General features: G+C 41.5%; 1 protein-coding gene across 1 annotated transcript in view; it reads left to right on the top strand.

The window, feature by feature from the left end:
- Window positions 1–18,969, top strand: part of atp2a3 (ATPase sarcoplasmic/endoplasmic reticulum Ca2+ transporting 3) — a 52,756-nt gene that overhangs the window by 19,995 nt on the left and 13,792 nt on the right. The window contains exons 4-10 of the mRNA XM_014994704.2: window positions 2,126–2,230; window positions 3,098–3,236; window positions 9,467–9,547; window positions 9,859–9,944; window positions 10,131–10,595; window positions 16,565–16,653; window positions 17,202–17,304. Coding sequence (XP_014850190.1) covers window positions 2,126–2,230; window positions 3,098–3,236; window positions 9,467–9,547; window positions 9,859–9,944; window positions 10,131–10,595; window positions 16,565–16,653; window positions 17,202–17,304 — 1,068 coding nt within the window. The remainder of the gene's footprint in view (window positions 1–2,125; window positions 2,231–3,097; window positions 3,237–9,466; window positions 9,548–9,858; window positions 9,945–10,130; window positions 10,596–16,564; window positions 16,654–17,201; window positions 17,305–18,969) is intronic.

Here is an 18,969-nt window from a genome sequence, read left to right as displayed (position 1 = left end):
TTTTTGAGTTAAAAAATGTTTAAAGTTGACAGGAAATTTGACATCACTAGATGACATTGTGTGTCACTGAAAGATTTGAACACCAACTATAAAGTGTTAAAAAATGCAAACATTTTAAAAAGACGAAAATAAATGAGCAATGCTAAGCCTGGTGGAGCACAAGTAAAGCCTGGTGGCCCGCCAGGCTTATAATGCGCTGCCCTGGCCTACAGTTGTTCGTCTGTGACCAAATTAAGCTTTAGTGTGATGTTGAGAGCTGAAAGGACAGAGTTAGTTTTGGGAATCAAACCCAAGTGAAGAATCGGAACACAATCAAATTCCAGGCCGGCTTCCCTCAGTAAATGTCAAGACCGCAAAATCAGCCCCACTTCTCTCTTTGTTTGAACTCCTTAACACCGAGATGAAAGCACTTAGGTATTCAAGGCGGCCTCTGAATGTATGATGATTGTCCCCGGCGCCTTTTGAGCTGCTCTCGGAGCGAGGGCTGCCGTCATTGCCCTCCAATCTCGGCTCGGTCAGAAGAGAGACTTGGCGACCCGAATGAGGGGGAAAGATGAGCAATCGACCAAGCGCAGGCTGCCGTGACGCCGGCGCGCGCCGCTGCTCAATAGCTCAATACTCCGCAGAGAATATATTCTGCCGTCACTTGATGGGCCCCATAGGGACCGCCGTAGCATGGATCCACTTTTATTACTGTATTGCTTTTGTGGTCCAGCCGTTCAGGCTGTGAAATAAGTAAATAATGGAAGCTTATTTGAGTTTTAAAATCACACATTTGTAGAAACAAACAAACAAAGAAAGAGCTCAAGAGAAAATAGAACTTCTTTTCACCAGGCACTCAGAAGTGCAATGCCGACTGAATGTCAATGATGGCGTCTCTGCATTTGCACAAAACCAAGCCAAAATAAAGAAACGGTGTTCGTGCCAACCAAGTCATGCCTGACTGCTTCCATAAGCGAGGAGCTGGAAAAAAAAAAAAAAAAAAAAAAAAGGTGCTGCTAATCAAATGCACTGCTCAGCTTGATTCCCAGTCGGCATGACAACCTCTGGGCGTGATAACATTCTGGGATAAGTAAAACAGAAATTTGAAACAACAATGTCTGACACGATTTAGTTGCTTTAAAAATTAAACAAAAAATGCAATAACTGCAATAATCCAGCTGCTGCTAAAATAATCCAACACAATAATTATTGACGATATGTTTTCTACAAGCATGAAATGTATTATTTTTGATTCTTGTCACATACTTTCCACACCATGACTGCCTGTGCTTTTCAAAATCGGAAGTATATTCAGGCGACTTTGTCTTACGAGCGAGCGAAAATGTAGACTTCTTTCAGCCAGCTGGCAGGCAGTGTGCAGCAGCAGGTGGGAAAGGGGGGACAAAAAAATGCAAGCTACTCTGGAACTATACGTTTTGTGGTTATTCTTAAAACTTTAAAGTTGAAATGGGGGCGGGGGGTATTCTTCTCATTGTGCCCGTTGTTTTTTTGGGCAAAATCTACCAATGTGGCGTCTGGAAGGGGATCCATTAAGCCTGTCCAGATGTCTACATTTTTAGTTTTGCATTTAAATGTTTTTAAAAGCTTTTTTCTTGCTGTGCTTTTTAATTTTCTTTTAATTAAAAATAATATTTTTTTTTATTCTATGATCTAAAAAGTATAGGTCATAGACTATACTTTTTTGTATTTCTTTCCTTTCTGTTTCTGGCTACAAAAAAGGAAAACTGAGACTTTGTTGCTTAAAGGAAGTTACTATAAATTGTAATAGTTTTATGAAAGGTAACCTAACAAAAGAGTAAAACATTGGGATAGCCAGATAACAGTAAGCTGCTGTTTTAATAAAAGAAACTAGAAGTCAGCTGGTAGATTAGCTAGGCTAGCTAAATGTATGCTAACAGACATGTTTGATATAAGCTAACTAAATCAAGCTTTAAGTAGAAACATAAATGTTAGCTGTCAGGGGTTTTGGCATTTGTCTGTGGTTTGGTTATTATTGCATATTAATTTGAGCTTCTTTTTCCAGATTCCTCCTTGAACGACTTGTTTTGTTCTGCCAGCGTCTGGGGAAAATGTGACCCGAGAGTGAAAAGTGTTTGCTGACTTATGCTGTATGTTCTCCTAGGTGTTGGCTTTGTTTGAAGAGGGAGAGGAAACCACCACCGCCTTTGTAGAGCCTCTTGTTATTCTGCTTATCCTCATTGCCAACGCTGTTATTGGAGTATGGCAGGTGAGAACTGTTTTTCATGCGGTCTTTGTGTGACATTTCATGTGAAAAAGCCAGAAATTTGCAGAATAATGCTGGAACAATGTCCTGACCCTGTCCTGTTATATCTAATCATGCTGGAATGTACAGATCCATATATTTGTCGTGTTAAAACTGAAACATAATGTTTATTTTCCAATAACCACAAGAAGGGATGAGCAGCGAGATTGTGATTGACGGCGCTAAGACCCGCCCCCTGCCTCTGATTGGTTGTTTCTAGTTGGCGCTGGGAGCAAACAGAGGAGCAAGCATGGTAGTGGAGGGATGATGATTAGGGAACCTTTCAAACCTTGACTTTTTTCATCTTCAGTAGTTTAGGTTTTGATCATTTCAGAACTTTAAGATATTTTTATTACGTCCTGAAGCGTAGACTTCATAGAGAGTTCACTTTGTTTTTCTCACAACCGTTCACATAGTCACATACCTAAGTAGTTATAACCGTTACGAACCTGTGCATCCCAGTTAATTACAGGTTGGGATTTGTCCCGTTAGCCCATTATGATGTGACATGTCTGTCAGGTTAGGACATGATCATGTAAGATGTCACCCCGCTTCATTTTCACTGAAGAGAAAGAAGAAGGCCTTTATATTCAAGATCCCTAGTAAAAGTAAAGTAAAATATTCTTATTCATGCTCACCATGCTTAATCTTAAAGAAAAAGCTGAGAAATTCATAGAATTTTCATTATGAAGGCAAATATTTTTTTGGCCGTAGCACAATTTTACAAAACGACCTTTAAATGAACGCATTTAGCGCGAAATTCCTCCTGATGCATATTTTTGCTCTTTTTTTAAAAAAAAAGTCTTATATTTTTCGCCGTTCGCTGTGCAGGAGCGGAACGCAGAGAGCGCCATCGAGGCTCTGAAGGAGTACGAGCCGGAGATGGGGAAGGTGTACCGCATGGATCGCAAGGCCGTCCAGAGGATCAAAGCCAGAGACATCGTCCCCGGAGACATCGTGGAGGTGGCAGGTTAGCCGAGGATGAATTATCCCCGTCACTGCTTCAGATGAATTTACGCTTTGCCACACACACACACACACACACTCAAACGCCGCCTGCGTGGCCCCGTTACTACTGACACACACAGAAAACACTCTTTACTTTTCGTTCTTCAGCCTGGAAAGGCTGTTGGAATATCTCAGACTGGATTATATAACTTTTCTGTAACTGTGCAGGTCTTGCGTTCGGCTGTTTCTGTTTGTGTGGAAGTTTGCTGCGGTCTCTGCTCTTATTTAAGACCCGGTTTAAGTTTCCACCGCTCTCTCTCGGTCTCTTTTGCTTTCCATGCGCTCAGTCTCACCACCTGGACGCTGCTTGATGTTTGTTAACTCCTCACTCACACGCCGCCCCCCTCTCCTCCAACACACACACACACACACACGTTACAATTCCCCTGCTGTAAAGTCGTGGATGTGTGGGCAGTCTGCGCTAAAAATAGCCTCGTTTGTCACTTGGGAGCTCCACCGACATCTGTGTATTCCTGGCACACACGCCTCCGAGGAGATCACACCAGCAACAACACGGCTGGTTTTTTTGGGGGGGGACTGTAGTAATCCTGGGCTCTCCCTGGCTGGGGATTTGGTTCAGGTGGTTGGGATGATTTATGGGAAGAGACGCGAGAGACGGAGAGAGAGAGAGAGATCAGGGTGTTCATTCATAATTGCAACACAGAGAGGCAGGGAGAAGGAATATAGCTGCTGCCATGGTTTCAACACCAAGGTTCAAAAAGTGAACATCAAAAAAGAAAAAAATCATCAACTAGCTCCTGGAGAAGCCCTGACTGGCGCTGTTAGTTTTCAGGAATGAATAAATCTCTTTTTAATTCCCTGGTTAGTACACATTGAACTTGTGTTACTCCGATTTTTTTTTTCTCACGACAACGCTTACTTGGAATTCGGGCTTGTTGCAGCCAGCGTCCTCGATCGCACATGAATGTGTACTCAGTCGTACGAGGACAAGCCTTCACAGGTAGAGCTTCACCAGGCTCAGCCCCTGCCTTGCCTCTCACTACCAGGGCTGTCACCAGCACTTCTCTGGTGGGTCCGTCTCTACGGCACCAAGGTTTAAGACGTGTTGTGGGTTTTTAGTTGATTTTTGAAGGGGAGTTGTGTGTTACTGCTGGTGATCAGCAGCTAAAGCCTCGATTCGACTTCGTTAATGGACAGGAGGACAAATATTTATTTTTGGGAGTATTCTCAACTGATTCGGTGTCTGATTGAAAAAGTTCTTGACGCTGAACTTTATCTCTGATTAGCAGAACTCTGGAGAGTTTGGAGGTTAAGTGGAGTTATTCTCACTGCTCTTACCTGTAGTAGAAAGACGAAAATAAATATTACCTAAAATGGGCCGAGATCAACGTTTTCATGCTCAACTAAATACTCTTAGGGGACCAAATTCAAATGTTACTTGTTTCGGATTTTCTTCTTGGTGCAGTATTTCGATTTACTCGTTGTGATTTGTTGTTACTGGATGAGAAAGACCCATGTGTGATTGGCCGGTGGTGTGATTCAATTTTCAGACACCTTATCAAGCATTTGCTAATACTGTTACTGGCATATAAAATAAATCTCTTAGCCTGGAGAAGAGGCAGTTAAAGCCTGGCGACCTGCCAGACTTATAACACACTAGAGGAAACCCTGCCTGAGATAGATAAGATGTATAACGACATTCAAGATATTTCTTCCATCCTTTCATTCACAGGCAGTCCAGGCTTTCCCTCAGAAAACTTGTTAACCCGGTGGCTGGGTGCTAGTCATTTATTCTGCTGTGTTTGGAAGTTAAGAAATGTTTAAAGTCAACAGGAAATTTGAAAATTTCGCTTGATAATTATGCGTTCTTGGAAGATTAATGCCTGAACACCAAAACTAAAGTCTTAAAAATCCAAACATTTAAAAAAACTGAAACAAATAAGGAATGCTTAGCCTGGTGGGGGCCCACATAAAGCCTGGTGGCCCGCCAGGCTTACAATACACTGTGGGAAACCCTGCAGTCATTAATTATCTATGGTAGGGAACAAAGGCGAGGTCGTGTGAAAAAATGGAGAAAAATGACAGAAAAAATTTAATTTCAAGCTGTTATGTAGTGGTGCAGTTAGTGCAGCGAGCAAACAAAAGTCTCACTGTGTTTTTGCTGCAGAATGCAGATGCTTAGATTTACTCTGAAATGTCTAAACTTGAATGCTAAAGATGATAAAAGCACAACTTTGCTGCACCACAGGCAGCTTTTATGAACCAAAATACAATAACCCAAAATTTATTAGCATGAAAGTCCTCCTTTTTTTTTTTTTGTACATCTCTCACTGAAAGTTTTTATTGGAGGTGGCATTGGCAGCACTCCATCGAGAAAGCTTGCTGAAGATCTGTAGTAATGATATTGCGCACCTGTCTGCAGAGTTGTGAAATGCACACAGTCATGCGGTTCCAACCCACTGACATAATGCTGTTGCTTAGCAGTTTTAAACAGGGGTAAACATCTGAGTTCCATCCTGCAAGGCAATCTTCAATAAAACATCCGTCGGGGATCTGCGGCGCTCTGAATCCTGTTGGGATAAGGTGACAGAGTAAACACATCATTGTCCTCCACTCTGCTGATTTTTTCCCGCCTTGTCCTGTGCTACAGATTAGTAGGCGGTTGTTCCACAGGAACCCGATGTGGGGGGGGAGAATTGTGGTGGTGGTTCAGAATAAACTGCATGGAGGCTTCGGAAAAGGAGCAAAACGAGCGAGTGCTCCTGAGGAGAGAGGAGAGCATAAATATATTTACTCAAGTTTCCACCAGCGCCGCTGGCAGTGCCAGGCTCGGTTACGACGCGGTTGTGATTTGCGCCTCCGCTGGAACTTTCCTCTCTTGTTTGAATGGCTTCACTGCGGCGGTCTGGTTGTCAAGAGTTACCCGGGAGTTTATATGGAACCCAAAAGAGGGAAACCTACGCGGCGTCTGTCCAAGAAAACAAGTCACGATGACCCCACACGTGAAGCAGGATCCCCACTCCTCTAGGTTTACGCAAGACTGTTAGATTTAGCTCCAAGTTCTGCTGAATGGATGGAAAACAGACTTCAGAGTTTTGTTTTTTTGTTAGGACAGCATCTTGCCATGTTCCAGTTGCCGAATTAAAAACTAGAGTGCAGTAATCCTCTTATCATTTATTCCTTTAGCTAAAGCTTGGCAAAGCTCTATTAGCATAAAATCTCTTCTTGTTGCCTGCTGGAGGCAGAAAGAGAAGGTAGGCGTTTGAACAGCATGTCTTTACTGCCCTCGGCTTGTCCGGCTCCACCGAACCTGCAGCCCCCAGCCATCTCCTACACACACACACACATTTCCCAAAGCACCTCTCTCACCCTGATTTATCAACAATCTCATAGAAGTCAGAAGTAAAACTGTTAAGGAAAACAAGATAATGTTCTCACAAAACACTCCACCTTCAACTGTGTCCCATCATGACGATAGTTTTTTTTCAGCATCTATATGTGAAACTTGATATATTTCATTTATAAACAGAAAGCTAATTATCGCTCCTACTGCTGGTGAAACTACCACTTATCCTCATTAAAAGGTGTAGAGGTCCATGCAGCTCACGACAAACGACCACAATTAATTTTCTCAAGTTTTCACCTCTACAGTCAAATTCAATGAATTAGAATATCAATAAAACATTAATTTCAGCAACACCATCACTGTGAAGCACGTTTTATAGATCAGTGATGTTTTCAAGCTTTTATTTGTCATTTATGATAATTTTTCTGCTTACAGTTGATGAAAGCGTGACATCTAAGGTTAGAATATTACATTGTTAATACAAAAATGTGGGTTTAAAAAAAAGTTTAATACTTCCATAAATATTTTAAAATTTGACAATTTCCTCATGGGAACATATTCTGATTTATTGAATATGACTAAAGATTTCACTGTTTACACACTGTAATTGAAGATGATCTCAGTCAAGTCTAGAATTTCCCTCCTCTGCTTTCAACAGTCTTTTTCCTTAGCATTATTAGCAGCTAATTAACAGCTAACAATGCTAACAGTTAGCTGCTAAATGTTAGTAGTTGGCAGCTAACTAACTACTAGTTTGTTGTCAACAAAAACTAACTAGCTGCTAGCTAATTAACTGCTAACTAGTTAGCTAGTTAGCTTTTGTTGGCAACTAAGTAGCAGTTAGCTGCTAACAGTTAGCAGCTAACTGTTAGCAGTTAACTGCCAGCAAAAACTTTACCTTAACAACGTTGCCTTAAAAGTGGACATTTCTAACTGACAAGCTGTCAGCTTGTCTGAAGGCTAGTTTTATATTTCTAAACTCAAGAACAGCTTCCTGTCTGTCTTCAGTATAATGTTAAAGTCTTGACTGTCAAAATTAAAGCATTACCCTTCATATCTGTTTGAAATAAAAGTTTATACTTACTTCCTAGAGGAAGTTGTTATGCTAACAGCAAATGGACAAGGCTTTAAGAAACATATTCTACTTGCAGAAGAAATATTTGTTTTTAATTTGTAAAACTATCCAGATCTCACAAACCTGCAGAGGCTCTCACTTATGAAAATGTTTCCATTAAATGTTATTTCTATTAACATTTTTTTTTTGATTGGAATCAAGTAGCATCTTTATAAGGAAGGATTAATAGGCAGAAAGTCCAACTTTTCAGCTTATGTCTGACATGCATGAGGAAGTGTTGCATCGGAGGTGCAGGGAGTGAAGGGAGAACAAAAGGGAGGGGAAAACCATCAATTCTTGTGCAACGTGACTCCATCAAGGTTGTATCGAGCTGTTGTTTACCTGTGGCTGGAGGCTGATCCTGGTCTGAACCCATCTGTTTTTCTCACCCAGCGACGTATTTTCTGAACACGGATGTTTAATGTGGTTTGACCAGAAAAGCTGCAGTTCTCCTTCAGGGTTCAGCCCAGTCTTTACCTTATTAAAAGTGCATGTTCTCTTTGCTGTGTTTACACAGGAGCTCAGTGGTTTGTTGTATTAAAATCTAATGAACTGAATTCTAACAGTTTCAGGAGATCCTTGAGATATTTTTAGGCCCTCTGTGAAAAGACTGAATTCATTTTTCTGCAGTGGCAAACCAAGGTTTTTATTTCCAGAAAATGTTCCACCAGCAGTTTGGAAATTGTTTTTCCTGTTAAGTTCTTTTTTTTGTGTGCACAGTAATAGTATTTGTCACACCAGCTCTGTTATTTGTATTAAAATAAGCAAAACTAAAGGCACTCAACACTGAAATTTATTCAGATTGTAAAAAATTAGAAGTAAAATTCTATCAGTCATTCCTGATCTTGAAAATAAATTGAAAGCCCTTTTTGGGTTTGATGCTTAAGAAGTATTAATTATAACTTATTATGATTGAGTATTTCAAACTTCAATCTGTTTTATTTATTTATCAGGTAGCCACGTTTCCTGGTAATGATAAATTGTACTCTATTTACAAAATGTGCATTCAAAAAAGTAAATAAAAGAAAACCTGAACATTCTCTTTTACAGAGTTTTCCTAGGAAAATGAGTTTAAAGAACCGGCTATCATTAGAGCTTCGTTGCAATACTTTAGTGTAAAAACACAAAAAGTGTTGAAACGTAACACAAATTGGACTTTTTATAGTTGTCCATCAACTTTTTGGGGGGTGTTTTTATTTGTCTCTACGTTATTGTAGATGTTAAACTCTAAGTGGGTGCAGAGAACTATCATATGGATTCACAGGTTAATCATAATGAGAATTATTATTACCAAATTTAACTGTGCTGTAGGCTACACATTGTTCATATTAAGTCCAGACAATAAGAAACTAAAGGCTCTACAGTCAGGTTCTTTTTACGCCTGGAACCACCTTCCACCCATTTCTACGATTAAAACCACACACACTTGTTGCTTTAAATAAAACTTTGTCTTTGTTTTACAAACAAGTTTTTAGATTTTCAACATCGTCGATTAGATGTCAGCATTGTCACAGGATTTATCAGAAAAGTACATTTTCCTTCCCGCCAAACACAAATTATAACTTTCCTCCATTTCACAAAAGGGTTTATAATCTTTCCGGACGTGGTTCTGTGAACCGATTTTGAAAAGGGGTGGGAAAAAAAATTAAATAAGCAAACAGTGAAAGAAAATAAACAACATGATCAAGTTCAGAAAAGACAACAGGACAAGCAAGCTAAAGAAAAACAACAAAAACATGCTTGTATTGATTTTATTTTTCCAATATTTTAGTTGGGGACAAGGTGCCTGCCGACATCAGAGTGACCTCGATAAAGTCCACTACTCTACGAGTGGACCAGTCCATCCTTACAGGTACACCAGTGACACCAGTCACTGCCACATGCTAACGTCCAGTTTAATATTGCGTGGTAATCTGTGTGAAGTGTTGTTTACCTAATGATATGGCACGGTAATGGTGCGTTCACGGGCTGCGAGATATTAGGAAAACGTGCTTTAATGCTGGTGAAGGTTGCTATAACAATATGATTTACAATAAATAAACAATTAAGTAAATAGTCTAGAAGCATTGTGCTGAAATTATCAGCATTGGTTATATATTGTGCATACCTAATGACATCTATGTGCAAATCCATGACAGGATAGTAATGTGTTGTTGTTTTAAGGGGAGTCTGTGTCCGTCATCAAACACTCTGACCCGGTTCCTGACCCCAGAGCTGTGAACCAGGACAAAAAGAACATGCTGTTTTCTGTGAGTAAACCCTCTGCAGTTTCCTGCAGCATGCTCTCTTTTTTTATACAAGGATATTGATCGTTTCTTTTTGTTTTTTTGAACAAAGTTCCTGTAACACCCAGGGATATTATGCATTTGTAATTTGCTGCCTGTAATAGAAGTAAATTACTATTTCTCTCCTGCTTGTTTCTCTGCTGTCCTCAGGGCACCAACATCGCCGCAGGACGCGCCATCGGCGTCGTCGTCGCCACCGGCGTCAACACCGAGATCGGTAAAATCCGCAACCAGATGGCGGCCACGGAACAGGAGAAGACGCCGCTGCAGCAGAAGCTGGACGAGTTCGGCCAGCAGCTGTCGAAGGTAATCTCCCTGATCTGTGTGGCCGTGTGGGTCATCAACATCGGCCACTTTGGAGACCCCGTCCACGGCGGCTCCTGGGTCCGGGGGGCGATTTATTACTTCAAGATCGCCGTTGCCTTGGCCGTGGCCGCCATCCCCGAGGGCCTGCCCGCCGTCATCACCACTTGCCTGGCCCTGGGCACGCGCCGCATGGCCAAGAAGAACGCCATCGTCCGCAGCCTGCCGTCGGTGGAAACCCTGGGCTGCACGTCTGTCATCTGCTCTGACAAGACGGGGACCCTCACCACCAACCAGATGTCCGTCTGCAGAGTAAGTAGTCAGTGGGAAAGTTTACATTGATTCAACATGCAGCTCATGTTAAAATGCATCCTCTTCATATGTTACATCTAACTGCTGTGACAGGGTGTCCGCTCATCCTTAAACGGCCTTAAATTCACGTATCTTGAATTAAGATCTAGCATTAAATTAATAAAATAAAAAAGTAAGTTGAACTTAAATGCATTAATTGCAGGTCTTAATTTTGTCCTTTCAGGACATTTAACCTCGTATTTGTAGTTTTCTGTCAGGCAAAAGTTTGAGTCATGGCATCTTTATTGCGTTCTGGGATTTGTGACAGTTAAGGCTATTGGTATCTAGCTGATAATAGATGTTAACTAGCAAATCCTACTAGTTAGCTAGCTATTTAGCTATTTAGCTAGCAGGATTTGCCAGCTAGCTATTGTAGCTAGCTAAAATAGCTTAGCTAGCTAAAATAAGCTTTCTAGCGTACGGTATTTTAGCTAGCTAAAATAAGCTAGCTTGGCTAGAAAATAAGCTTTCTAGCTTATTTTAGCTAGCTAACAAAGCTTTTTTCTGTTAGCAACCCATGCTAGGCTAGGTGCATTCTGTGCTATGGCTGCACAGAGCCATATGTCGTGTGAGAAGCACAACGCTGCTGCCAAGAGCCACAATTATTACAAGTTTACACTCATTTCTGCTCTTTTTCATTCATGACTTTTAATTGTTTCATGAATTATTCATATTTATTATTTAGTAAATGAAATGGAAAAAAGAGACAATGAAACACACCCCGGAAATAGAGCAATTCAGGCAACGCTTGATTGTAAGACAGCAGGATCTCCCAAAATTTCCCCACATTTACAGTTTTTTTCCTTCGTAAATTTAATTCAAAGTTTCATTAAAAATATCTTTAAAAGTCTTAAGTCTGTCCAGCTGAAACATGCAGATACCTTGATTGAAAACAAGAACTTGGTTCACAAGTTTGATATTTATTGTCAATAATCTTCAAGCTACAAAGGATAAAAATAATGTATGTTTATCCGAGATGGTAGAGCTCGGCAAGACCTGGTCTGGGTTTTGATTCGGTCCATTCGGAGCTTAGTGTTGGCTCGCTTGTGTTTGGGTTTGTTTTCCAGTTTGTTGATTTGAAGTGAAACATTTTGGAGGTAGACCTCCTTCCTTCCCTTTGTGTAAAACAGCTAGAGCTGACAGTGAAGCAGCCTCAAAGCATGATGGGTAAAAAGCCCTGCTTGGACTCCTCCAAACTCACTTCTCGTCACAGTAAAACCTTGGAGGTATTTGGCCTGCCATATGGAAAGCTGCACATTTCAGTCGGACCTGAAGGTGTTGATCTTGGAGCAGGTACTTCGTTCTCAGTCAGCTCTCTCTCTCTCTCTTTCTCTCTCTCTTTCTCTCTCTCTCTCTCTCTCTCTCTCTCTTCCACTGAATGCTGGCACTTAAACCTGGTCGTTCTTGAACATCCCAACCAAATGTCTGTCAGCAGTTTGGGTCCGACGAGGGAAACGTTGTTCCTGGGAAGTGCGCGTAAAGATGTTAGAAGCTGAACTTCTTTAGGGTTAGGTGGTCATTTTTGAATCCTACTTTTTCCATTCCTTCTATCATTTAATTTTTTTTTAACCCTCCTCTTTCTTAACATTTTCCATTAAAGCTGGAAAACCCTTTATTTTTGTTGTTGTTCTAAGGTTTATCTGCACTTGCCAGGTTTTGCGATAGCTGCTGGTAGAGCTCACGCAGCCCCCAGACAACGACAATGCCTCTGTATCGCCAAATCAGCTTCCACACAGACCCGGTAAAAGTCTCTGAAATGTCACGTTGCCTGAACAAACAGTGCTCCGGTCCGAGGCCCGAACTGTTCACCGGGTTGAATAAACGGTGGATATACAACCGCATTAGACTACAAACTCTGAAAGATCTTATCCACAAATATTCATAACTTGCGCATTGCCTCTCCCTTTCCCTTTGTCTGCCTCTGTGTGTGTGTGTGTGTGTGTGTGGTACTCGCAGAATGACTTTGCTCTAAGCGCAGGGTAAATGTCAGCTCTGCTGTTTGTCTTGGCTCCTGTTAAGCGCTCTGCACACATCCCAGTTAACACCTTGTGCTTTCATCCCGTAGCTCATCCCTCGCCTCAGTCGCATAGGAACCGCCGGCCGACGCGAAGCTCCAAAATTTAAGCACCGTGATGTTTGGAGGAATAAATACATAGATGGAGGAATCATTCGTATTTATTTGGTCAATTGTACGATGTAGTTTTATTATTAATTGAATAATAATAAAACGTTTAAGCAAGTAGTTAATCATAGCTCGTCTTGAGTCGAGTACTTGAACAGGCAGAGCAAACAAAATGGTCTCTGTAAAACAAAATCTTAGTATGTTTAATTGTTTTTAAACCAAGTCTAACGTCCCGTTTTACATCTAGATGTTATCTTGATGAATATCCAGTTAAAAAGTATCAAAAAGCACATGAGACTTTGACCAAACAGTGAAAATTTACATTTAGAAATCTTTTTTTTTTTTTTTTTTTAAATCTCCTGAAAAGTTATAGTTTTGGATATGAAGTTTCTGTCTGACGGTATCGATATTTATTGGGGGTTTTTTCTCGATAAAGGAATAAAAACACAGATCTGTCATATATTACAAATATTACATGTGTTTCAAATTTATTCAACCTCCTTTCTAGATCTGGTGCGATTAATTGGATTAATCGCGACAAATTTATTATTGAAATAATTGTCGGCTAATTTAGTAACTGTCAACTGGAGTATAAAAGCTGAAAAAAAAAGTTTGCTGAAAGAACAGCACAATGAGGGAAGCAATTAGCCATAAACTACCAAAAATACATACATTTTGCATTTAAGTAAAAACAAACAACCTTTGTCTGTAAATAGTTGCATAGTTCTAGCTTCACCTGGTTCACATTCTGAAACAATTATTAATCGGTTGTTTAAAAAAAAAAAGAATCGTCAGCAGATCAGCCGTATGCTGCATCGACAAGCGGAGCAGAAAGGCCGAGTTTCCTGTTGATGTTAGAAATATTATTTTTTTTTAGCTTCAGTTTCATCCTTTGCCACAAATGATGACTCTTACACTAAATACATTTTTTGTAACTGCAATATTTATGTTCTTATTTTAAAAAGTTCTTCATTTGCATCTTTCAAATATTGTATAAACGAGGTTTAAGTGGAAAAACCTATCCGATCAATCGTCAGAACAATCGATGGGATAATCGATTGCTAATATAATCGCCAGTTGCAGCGTTTTTTTAAGTGTAGTCAGGGGGGTTTCTGCAGAGCGCGTCTGCAGCGGCTGCCGGTCTGTTTCTCCCCTGAGATGATGTGGAGCGTCTGCGGGATAAACGCGTAGCAGCAGGGAGTTCCCTGCAGCAGGAGCACAGGGGAGGGAACCTACCACAACCTTGAAAGCTTTCCAGTCCCAGAAAAAGACTAAAGACGGGCTGACACTAGTAAATATTGACTTTCTGCTCCTGCCTTTACTCCCCCGTCTCGCTGCTCCCCGCCTGCAGAGAAGCGGGCACGCCTTATCACAAAGTCAAATTGGGCTTCCTCTTTCTTCTCCTTTTTTTTTTTTATTTTCTTCTCCACATGCCGTTTCCTGATGATAGTGCTTTTTGTGGTAACTTAACTCCTCCCCAGCCGAGTTTACTATGTACTTCCTCTGTTTTTATGCCCCTTTCACTGCAGTGGTTTGTCCATCGTCCTTCCTCCAGTTCCCAGCAGGACCAGGCTGTTCCCCTGCTGGGTTTGGGGGGATTCCCTCATGTGCAGCAGGGATTCCCCTCTGAATCCTGACACTGCATTTCCCATTTTCTTTTGTCTTTCATACACATGCGCGCGCGCACACACACACACACACGTTACTGTAAGCAGGGTTAGTCACAGTGCATCCCCATATAACCTCTGAGGAAGTGAGCAGGGTGGAAAAAAGAAACAAACTTCTGGCTCTACTACTGAGTCACATGGATCACACTGCGCCCCGTTTCCTTGGAGACGGTCGGAGAGCGAGGGGAAAACAAAAAGAAAAAACATCATTCCTGTTTGACTCTTTTTTTTTTTTTCCCAACGGTTTCTTTCAACTTTAAGATAACGGTGTTTATTCACCACAGCTGGAATTCAGTATTTAGCTGGTAATGCGTTTCAGTTGTGCAGCATTGTTGCGTCATAAGTGGTGATATATTTGCAACACTGGTGGTTCCTAATGGTGAAATGCTGAGTTACGGCCGTGTTGACTCAGACAATCATTGAGGACCTCCATATTAAAGCTAAAAGTATAAAAGGTCATTGCATTGAGGGAAAAGTTGAGTGTAAGGAAAAATAATGCATTATTTTTCTGCCAACAGAGGAATAATCAAGTATCGAGTGTATATTCTGTGCAGTCCATCGAATACCTTTCAGTGGATCCAATGTCTGTTTAAAATCGATTTCTTCTAGGAAACTGAATCTTTGGTTTCCACCATCATCAGATGTTACGTTTGTACAACTGGAGATCTGATGAAACCACAAGGTGTTAAAGAGTGCGATCCTAACTTAATCTACTTAGAGCCGAGTTTCATCTCGTCTGCTCCAGCCCCCTTGATGTGGCGGCTGCTGCAGAGAGCCAGTTCAGATGATTTTCTCTTGTAAAGGCTCATCTGTAGCATTAAGCCGTAGCTCCAGGGAGAAACCGCTGACAGTCTGTCATTAAAGTTATTGTTCTTCTAAACAGACACCCACAGGTGTTTCCAGCAAAGCTACAAATTAATTATTATTATGACCAAATAACTGCTGTAGTAACTTCCTGGCACTTGATCAGAGAAGTCTCAGACATGTTTTCAATTCATGTTTGCTGATTTTTCCCACAATATTACTGATAATTGTTTTCCTTCCTTGTTTCCTCAAAGGAACGTTGTCCTGTTTTTTTTTTCTAATCTCACCAATTCACTGGTGCAGGTTTCAAGTACAAGTGTCTGATAAATTACTGTGAGAACTACAACTCCCATGATGCTCGTGGGTGGTTTTGACGTCCAAAAATAGTGAGGGGGTAGTACAGTGCATGCTGCAGAAACCGAAATTTACTAAAGAAAAAAAAAAAGCCATAACACAAAATGCAGTGACGGTTCGTACAAACAAAAGAAGTTGATTTTTGCCATTTTTATTTATCGTGTGAAAACTTTTATGTCAAAATTTCACCTCCTTTGATGGTACTTCTCGATAATTTCCACTTTCTTCACTTGGCATCTTTTATCATGCAGAATGTACTTTAAAGTTGGGTGTGTGGCAGACTGAATTCAGGAAGCAGGAAGTGAATGAAGAGGCTCAACATGCAGCCTGCAAAAAAATCTGGCTGAATAATTTGGCAACACGTGAGTGAGACGGATCGAATCGAAATATGATGCTAAATGCTGCACACTGGGGAAATTTTAATTCGATCAAAAATACAATCAGCATAAAGAGAATGCATGTGTACACTTAATGAAGCAACAAATCACTGTGTGCTATAGAAAAACCTAAACAGCTGTGTTTTGCAGGAAACTAGAAAAAGGAAGTAGACAATCAAATAAGATCAGGATCCGTATGAGAACGAAGCAATTTGTTTTTTTAATTTGCTCACATGTGTAACTCCAATGTAATATCATTCTATATATGCGTGTGTTAAATATTTGTGTAAACTCCAGTTCATTGCTGCTTCATTGTCAGTTTTTTGCCTGTAACAACAAACTAGAATGCCTCCGTTTTGTTTCCTTGAAAGATCAATTTTCCCTTCAGTCTTTGTGGATTCTGAGAACAGATCATCTGGTCTGCTGGACGTGAATAAAAGGAAAAGCTTTAAAAATAACTAAAGATGATCAGTGCTTGTGCTTGCACAAATTACATACAGAAAACAAAAATAAATCTTTGTCACACACAGACTTGCAGCCACATAACAAGGGCAAAGCTCAGCTTTTCTCTGTCCACTCATCTCTTAACTTTTTCTCCTCTTGCAGATGTTCGTTGCAGACAAGGTGGAGGATTCGAGCTGCACCCTGCACGAGTTCTCCATCACTGGTTCTACGTATGCCCCTGAAGGACAAATGTGAGTTTTGCAGAACGCAATTGGCCTTTGGGAGGAAAACCCCCCCAAACAAAACCTCTCCTTTTTAGCTTAAAAAAAATTCCCTTAATCCTCAACTCTACCGTACTTATATCTATAAGCTACGCCACAAGACGCTTCTGCTTTGTTGGGTTGTTGATGTCGGCGAACATGTTTTTGTGGAGGCGTGCAGGTAGGTGGCCGTCCATTAGTCAGGAGAACGATGTCAGCAGCTCGTGTTGTTTTTGCTCGACTGCTTAGCGAGCGCGCCGCTCCTTGTGAGAACCTGACGCTTTCATAACGGCTCAGTGTGGGTTTCTGTGTGGGAGCTCTGCTAGCAACGGCTGCAGCCTCCACAGGGAAGGGATCCACGGTCGCCATGCAGTCATCAGCGATGCGTGACAGAGGCGCGCGGTCTCTGCTTACCGCTGCACGGCCGCCGTTTTCTCCTCTCGACGCTGCAGCTCTGACCAGCTGCCGGCGAAACCTGCTCTGACGTACATGTTTGTGTTTGTCCCGCCATCTGACTGCTTCTTCCCCCCCCCCCCCAGACTTAAAGGGAACAGGCCCGTCCAGTGCGGGGACTACGACGGCCTGCTGGAGCTGGCCACCGTCTGCTCCATGTGCAACGACTCCTCGCTGGACTACAATGAGGTCATTTGCATGTACAGTTATTTTGAGTTGCAACGCAGAACTTTTTCACTTTCCTTTTTTGTTTTTATGGTAAACTTTAATGGTATTTGTTGGGATGTACGGGGGAAGGCGAACACAAAGTGGTGCTGAAGGAAAACTGTGCATGGTTTTAATGGTTGTATCTATTCTGAGTAAATAAAGCTCAGGGTTCAGAAGTCACCTAATTTAGAAACACTTGGACTGTAATTTGATCTTAATTTAAAATCCAGCTGTTCCGTTTCTGGTCCCAGAGGTTTTTTAGAGAACATTAGAGGAAAGTCAGGGTCCAAAAGACCAAGGAAGCTGGCGGACAGGTCAGGAAGAAAGTTGTGGATAAGGCCTGGGTTATGAAACCATTCACCAAGATGTTACTTGGACTGTCCATGGCGATCAAATATAAACTTTAAAAGAACTGCAAACCCTCCAGGACAAAGCCGTCTCACTGAGCACCGAGCAGAGAAGTGGAGTGATGAAGTTTAAAACGGGGAAAACCCGGGAGTGGCTTCGAAAGACGTGATATTTGACCTTTCAGTGACCCTAAACACACAGCCAGAGCTACAATGTGTCTCTGCATTTTTTATTTTTTATTTTTGGCTGATCAGCCTGACCTGCCGATTTTTGCTTTTGGCAAATACCAATTTAGTATTAATTATTATTTTATTTATTTATTTCATTTTTGCTTGAGAAATCGGTAAATATGACAAAGTTACTAATTTGGCAGCAGTGAGTGAGCGCTGTGAGCCACACCTGCTCTCACGACGGCGCAAAAGAGGACAGCGGCTGATTGTCAGGCCTTTTCAAAGGTAGATAAGATCGTTTCTTTACATTCACTTATCAGCCGATTGTTTTCCCAAACTTAAGGAAATCAGGCCCAGTTTATTTGTCTGGTCAATTTATCAGTGCAGGAATATTTGTGCTACAGTGGCTCAAAGTCCAGGCTGAATCCACAGATGACCTCGAGTCAGGGTCAGGGTTCACAGTGAAATAGGAGCAAAAGTTTCAACCCGGTAGAGACGTACCAGGTTGTAGGTCCATTGTTTTCCTTCCACTTCACAATGCTGCAGCAGCTGTCGGTTGTTTTTGAAACAGCAATGCAAGTAAAAGTTTTAAGGCTTCTGAATTCTTCTCGAGGTTTCTCTCTTCCACATCCGGTGTTGCAGGAGGGTAATTTTCTCATTTGGAAAACACGGGCCACTTTCTTACACGAGCGTTCTGTTCCTCCGAGCTAATTTTACTCTTGCGTGTCGTCTTCTCCCTGGTTCTCATTGTTTTTCTCACCTCTTTGTCAACGCCACGTTATCATGGCAACCACGCTGAGTGGGGAGGCCAGGGACAAAGCCGTTCTCATCCTGTACGGATCCCCTCAAGATTTTCAGTTTTCAGAAATAGCCTCTTTGCCACCAGTTTGGCTCATTTCTGAAAGGGATGCTAAGATGAGCGTGCTAACCCGTGTGAGAAGGCCAGAGGAGCAAGACGAGGAGGAGGAAGATGGGAATGCTAGAGAGAAACGAGGAGTTTTATTGCATCTACAGCCGCTCACACAGATAAATGATGTGTGCTGTTTACCATTAGTGGCTCGCCTCAGCCGGCGAAGCCAAAACATTTTTCATGCTGGGCTCAAACTTCATGTCGGCCATATTTAGAAGA

This window comes from Poecilia mexicana, unplaced genomic scaffold, assembly GCF_051168715.1.
Source record: "Poecilia mexicana isolate PSO_F unplaced genomic scaffold, ASM5116871v1 scaffold_14, whole genome shotgun sequence".
Classification (NCBI taxonomy): Eukaryota; Metazoa; Chordata; class Actinopteri; order Cyprinodontiformes; family Poeciliidae; genus Poecilia; species Poecilia mexicana.
Note: the sequence above shows the minus strand (reverse complement) of the source record. Positions and strands in the feature narration are given on the sequence as shown.